This window comes from Orycteropus afer, unplaced genomic scaffold (assembly GCF_000298275.1).
Source record: "Orycteropus afer afer isolate SDZICR_OR568_19922 unplaced genomic scaffold, OryAfe1.0 scaffold00045, whole genome shotgun sequence".
NCBI classification, from domain to species: Eukaryota; Metazoa; Chordata; class Mammalia; order Tubulidentata; family Orycteropodidae; genus Orycteropus; species Orycteropus afer.
Genome location: NW_006921632.1, coordinates 1,726,428 through 1,732,683, shown reverse-complemented (window position 1 = coordinate 1,732,683; position 6,256 = coordinate 1,726,428). Strand labels below are relative to the sequence as shown.

At 52.5% G+C, this 6,256-nt stretch overlaps 1 protein-coding gene across 1 annotated transcript in view; it reads right to left on the bottom strand.

The window, feature by feature from the left end:
• Nucleotides 1-4,128: 4,128 nt before the first annotated feature.
• The window catches only part of FAIM2 (Fas apoptotic inhibitory molecule 2), a 32,124-nt gene continuing 29,996 nt past the window's right edge, over nt 4,129-6,256 (bottom strand). The window contains exon 12 of the mRNA XM_042780543.1: nt 4,129-4,278. Coding sequence (XP_042636477.1) covers nt 4,129-4,278 — 150 coding nt within the window. The remainder of the gene's footprint in view (nt 4,279-6,256) is intronic.

Below are 6,256 nucleotides of genomic sequence, written 5' to 3'. Positions count from 1 at the left end.
TGAAAAAGAGGAGTCCTGGTGGCACAATGTTAAGTGCTTGGCTGTTAAACTAAAGGTTGGAAGTTCAAACCCACCCGCGCTTCATAGGTGAAAGATGTGGCAGTCTGCTTCCATAAAGATTTACAGCCTTGGAAACCCTATGGAGCAGTTCTATTCTGTCCTATAGGGTCATCATGGGTTGGAATTGACTTAATGGCAGTGGGTTGAAATGAAAGGATTGAAGTTGATTGATTGATTGATTCCTCCATTCATTCAAAAGCTATTTATTAAGACTACGTGATATAAGTCCTGTTAAGTCAAGGGTGAAAAAGCCTGAAGCACAGGCCATCACAGTGCAGACTCTTGGGGATTCCTTCCCACTCTGGGATCCTGAGAGCAAGTGTAAAGCATTTATTTAGCAGGAGGACCCATGATACTTTTTTTTTTCCTACATAAATACAAATGTGGAGACTTAAATCAAAGTTAGCTAGACTGAGAGCAGCAGCTCTGGGGTGAAACCTCACACTGAGTTAAACTGCACGCGCACAGACTCTGCCAACCGTCTGAAATATACTGGTAACAAGCAAAAGGCAAAGGAAACGGCTCAGGAGTCATAATTACTTTTATTTTTATCTCCAATCAGTCACAGACCCCGGGAGGTGAGGCCAGGGAAGGGGATAGGTGCAGAAACCTGGGAACCTTGGGGGAGGTCAGAACAAGAAAAGTTGTGTCTGGGAGTGTGGCAGACAGGACCTGCCCCTAGTGGTGTATCTCTGCCCTCAGACACTCAGGAGAGCAGCTCAGGGGAGGGGATGTTGTAGGGGGGCTGTTTTTGAGCAGCCCACAAAATAAACAGTGTCAGGGGATGCAACAATCCTTGGACCAAAGGGAACAGCCAGAGGCTGATGAGAAGAGACGCCTGAGGAGATGTGAGAAGAACCAAGAAAGAGAAAGTTGGTGGCCACATTCCGTTCTAACCCCTTGGCATCCTGCCTCTTTCTCTCCCTGCTTTTTCTCAAATAGCCACGAGGGGGCAGCAAAGTCCTTGTGCAAAAATCTCAGCCTGCCTGGGAGAGCCTACAGGCACCAGGGACTTTGCCCCAGTGGATTTAGGGAAGGAGAGGGGCAGAGCCTTTTGGAAGCAAGGTATCTACCTGATCCTGTGAGAGGAACAGCAGGGGACAGAAGAACCAAGATTCTTGGTGTTTCCCCAGATAATACAGAAGGAGCCACACTTGTGCCTGCGAATTAGTGGGGAGAATTCAGGGACTTCCATCTTCTTCCTCAACCCAATCTATAGCCCCAAGGAGAGGACCTTATCCCCCTCAACAGGATACCACCAGCCTCATATCACAGCTGTCCAACTCCTGGCTGCCTCTAGCTTTATAGAATCCAAACAATTCCTTCCCCGGCCCAGTCCTACCCCTGCCAAAAATGTGAGGGGCCAGCTGACTCCCCTCCTCCCCCGCAGCCTGTGGCACCTGCCCAGCTTCGGTTTCTCATAATCCTGCATTCCTGATCCCTCGCCCTTCCTCCTTCCGAGACCCATCCAGGTGTTCCTGCAGCTCCTCACTGCCCAGACCAGAGAGACTCAGGGACCTTGGTTCTGCTGCCAGCTCAGTGGTGCCCCAGAAGCCTTTCTGGGCCCAGCATATTTTCAGGAGACTCTGCTGGCCTTCTCATCGCTGCAAAGGAGCGCTTTCTGGGGGTGGTGACTACTGGAGCCCTGATCTTGTTTATTGCCAAGGGTCTGCCCCCTCCCCCAGGCTTCTGGAGTTCAGCCTTGGATAAGCTTCTCAATTCCCAGTTTTTGCATAAATTATCCCAGGAACAGGTGGACTCAAAGAAATGGATTCTGGGAAGCTTGACCAGGGCCCAGGCTGGGAATGGCAGGGCAGGGAGGCAACCCCTTTAGAAGTGGGGCCAGAAATTAGGGGGAAGGAGGGGAGTCTCAGAGGAGAGGTGACAACTGCGCAAGGAAGTCAGTGAAGTAAATGTCCTGGTGCCTTCCACCGCCCCTCCACCCTGGCCATGTTCTTCCATCTTGCTGACAGGAAAACACAATCACAGGTAGTGAGAAACACTTGCCTAATACCAAAAGTTTGTTGCCAGCAAGAATGGGAGTCAGAAACCAGCAATCCTGCCTCCCACCCTAAGTCCTCAGAATGGCCAGGCCTAACCTCCATCTCTCTGGGCTCTCCTGCAGCTCATTCAAGCCCTAGCTCCTCTGGGAGAGTCATACCTTTTGAGTCAGGCAGCTGTAGGTCTGAGTTCCAGATGATTAGGGAGGACTGACCTCAGGCTTATTACCAAACCCAAGTGCCTCAGTTTTCTCTTCTGCAATGGGGATGTGCAGAACACTGACTCACAGAATTGCTGCAATGGGTTTAGACCAGCGTCTAGTGGGCAGGCTCCACTGCTCATGACAACCTTGATCTCACACCACCACTTCCACCCCTCCCACGCTTTAGGTTCCTTCTCTCCTCAAATGCTCAAGATGGAACAAAACTTCAAGTGGTTCGGCAATATTTCTTGAAAGACACAAATAGGGTGGGGAAAGGTGGGACAGGGAACAGATGGATAACATACCTAGTCACTCTCCCTGGGGGCAAACAGAGCCCCCAGCAAAGGGAGGAGAAAGGAGAGCCTCAAGGGAGAGTCCGAGGGAGGGTCCTGGTATCCTTTAGAAGTTTCCCTGTCTCCAGCTAGTAACTTTCCACTGGCTCATAACTGGCTGCATGTACACTCCCCCGGACATTGCCCCCAGGTCCCCTCCCACAGAGCCTGTGGAAGGCTGGGTGGCTGACGCACACCCTACCTGAGATCCCAGCCACCTGGAGGCTGATAAGGAGCCCCAGCCTCATTACATGGGACCAGCTGAAGGATTTGGCCCTGGCTGTTAACATCAGCTGGTCAGCTTCCAAACTGGAAGATGAGGAGATAAGGAAAGGAGGCGGCTTAGGGATTTTGGGCTGAGTGACCAGGAAAACTGGGGGTAGGGTTGTGGGCACTGCCAACTGAGGCCTCAGGAGGCCTGGCAAGAGATAAACCAGCAAATGGCAGCAGGTGGGGGAGGGTTCAGGAAATAAGGTGTGCAGAAGTAAGAAATAAGATGTGGGGAGGGCTATGAAGTGGGCAGGATGCCCCTCAGATGGAGTGAGCCAGTAGATAGCAGGACCCCACCTCCAGGAACAGCCAGCCATCTAGGGACCAAGCACACTTTAATCAGCCTCAGGCTTGTTGGAGCAGCCTGGGGGCTCAGGAGAAGAGGGTGAAAGGATACAGGGTCCAGTCCTGCAACTCCAAGGCCTCTCAGGTGGAAGGAGGCCAGGTGGACTGGCCACACGGCACAGCCCAGACCTCCCAGCTAGCTCTGCTCAAACTTCCCTCGGAACCCCAGGGCAGGCCCCCATTTAGGAGCAGGGTCTACTCACCCCACCTCCTGTCTCAGCAGTGCTGTGTCTGACCAGGGAGGGTAAACCAAGGCAAAGGGCAGGTGGCCCTGGCTTCCTGTCCCTCTTCTCTTGTTAGAGCTGAGGGAGGGTGGGCAGCCTGGGCAGCTTTTCTGTCCACCCCCATCCTCCCACATCCTCCACAGAGCACCCTGAGCACCCTCTCCTCTTCTCCCAGCCATGCCCCCCTTCCTTACAAGGTGTCAATGCCTGAACTAGCAGGGGGAAAAAAAAAGAGGAGGTGGACTGGACACAGGATGGCTTGCCCCAAGGTCAAGCAACCTTAAGAGGAATCTTGGTGGGGCTGGGGGTCTCAGCCAGGCTCCTGGGGTCTCTTTCCCACATCTGCGATTCTGCTGGGCTCCTCCCCCTCGCCCTCAGATCCTGAAACCCAGAGGAGCAGATGGCAAGGGAGTCAGCAGCCTTGACAGTCCCAGATTGGGAGATGTAATTGGTGGGGGCGGGGGAGCAGTACAGGGGCTGAGGTGACCTAGGTTCCAGGCCTCCAATAGCATATGTACAAGCTGCAGGGTAAGGGCGAGGGCTGGGCTGGGGTAGTGAGCACTGGCCGAGGGCTGGGCTGGCAGCTAGTTTTATATCTGGGCTTGCAAGAGCATGGGAAGGGTCAGAGGACCAGAAAGGGAGCATTCTCTGGAGGAAGCCGGGGTGGGGGTGGGTGGGGAGTGAGGAGGGCTACTCAATCCCGATTGGTGCCAAATATCTGCAGGAAGAAGGTGAAGATATAGATGATGTCCAGGTAAATGTTGAGGGCTCCAAAAATATACTCCTCTGGGCTCAGAGAGTGGCGGCGGCTCCCCATCAGCAACTGGGTGTCAAATGCCAAGAACTGGGGACAGGGAGACAGAGAAAGCAGGAGGAGGAGTCAGACGGCCTGGTCACTGGGACACTAGTGAAGGGGGCCCAGCACCCCCACCCAGGCCCAACCCCCAATTTTGTTACAACCTGCTGCCTGGCTGCTCAGTGATCTCCCTATGACAGCCAGAATCTGGAACTTTCCCCAACACCTCCCCTCCCTAATTCAATCCAATACCTATTTACTGAGCACCTACTATGTTCCAGGCTTGGAGATTCAGCAGTCAGCAAGACAGACAAGATCCCTGCCCTCACAGAGCTTACAGTCTAGTAGGGAAGTAACTGCAAGTGTGATGCGTGGTACCAAGTGCCACAAGGGGCTGAGAACCAGGGACCTGGCCTACATGAGTTAGGGAGGGCTTTCTGGAGGGAGAGCCCTTTAAGCTGAGGCCTAGTATTCTTGTCATTCCCTCAGGGCCTTGCTCTTGGAGGATAAATGAGCACTCTGACAATGGGGAGTGTGGGCTGAGTGTCTGCTCCGTGCCACTGGTCCAGAGGCTTTGCCTGCACAGCCCATTTAATCCTTATAACATCCCTATCAAGGACAGTGTCTATTATTCCTAGAGGAAATGGAGGCTTAGAGATGTTGAGTAATCTGCCCAAGGTTACACAGCTAGGAAGTGGCAAAGGCAGGATTTGAACCCTAGGTGGCCAGCTCCAGAGCTCCCGCACTTAACCATTTTGCTCTGCTGCTTATGGGTAGCAAGGGCACCACACAGGGTTAATGGGATCCCCCGGCAGGACACAGGCTCTTCCTTAGGGCGTCTTCTTGGTCTTATGGCCTATGAACAGTTATTCTCTTAGAGGCGACTCCTCTCTGCCACTCTGCTGCCCCCTTGCCTCGGTCTGCTCTGAATCCCACCCTTCTCACAAAGCTACCTTCTGGGGTCCAGGCCGAGGGAGCAGAGCTCTGTGGAAGAAGCAAGTGAAACTGGCAGACATGGTGCACTTTTCTGGCAAGAGAAGTCAAAAGTTCACCAGCGTCTCAAAAGTTATGAACCATTGGTCCACACAAGATTGGAATTCTTTAAATCAATCCACATTCTTGTTAACTGGGTTGTGCCCAGTTCTTCCGTCACTTGGACGTGGAAGACCTGTGCTCCTTTAGGTCCTCAAAACTCGTTCATTATACAGCAAATATAGAGAGAATAATAGCTGTGTGTCAGGTACTTGCTGAAAGCTGAGGAGATAATGAGGAACACAAAGCAGAGCTTGGTGGAGGATTTAAAAAACAAATCAACATGTTGCCACAGAGCCAATTCCAACTCTTAGCGACTCTACAGGACAGAGGAGAACTGCCCCATAGAGTTTCCAAGGTTGTAATCTTTACGGAAGCTGACTGCTACATCTTTCTTCTGCAGAGCAGCTGATGGGTTCAAACCGCTGACCTTTCAGTTAGCAGCCAAGCACTCAACCACTGCACCAACAGATTTGGGGATACTTACAGTAACACTAGGGAGCTCTGGTGGTGTATTGCCTAAGCCTTTGACTGCTAACCAGAAGGCTGTGGTTCAAACCCACCAGCCACTCCTCGGAAGGAAGGTTCCGTAGTGATACCGCCTCGGAAACCCAAGGAGAGGTCTCTATGAGTCAGGTCCAACTTGACGGCAGTGCATGCGTATAGTAACACTGGGTAAATGCTTTAATAGTGGTATAAGGGCTGTGGAGAAGGGTTCTACTGATCGTGCAGGAGGAAGGTGTCCCAGCAGAGGTGGCGTTTTACCTGGTGCTTGAAGGAGGAATAGGGGTTTGGAGGCTGAGAAGGCCTAATGAAAACTGGAGGTCTTAGGAGTATGGAGTGAAGATCCAAGGAGATCAGTGTGGTTGGAGAAACAGGGAAGATGATGGAGAAGAGGAGAGCTAGAGCCTGACGTTGAAGCTTGCACTTCACCTTGCCCAGCTCCCTCTTCCTCACCCCAGCCACCAACTCCTTAACTTCTGAGGCCCAGACT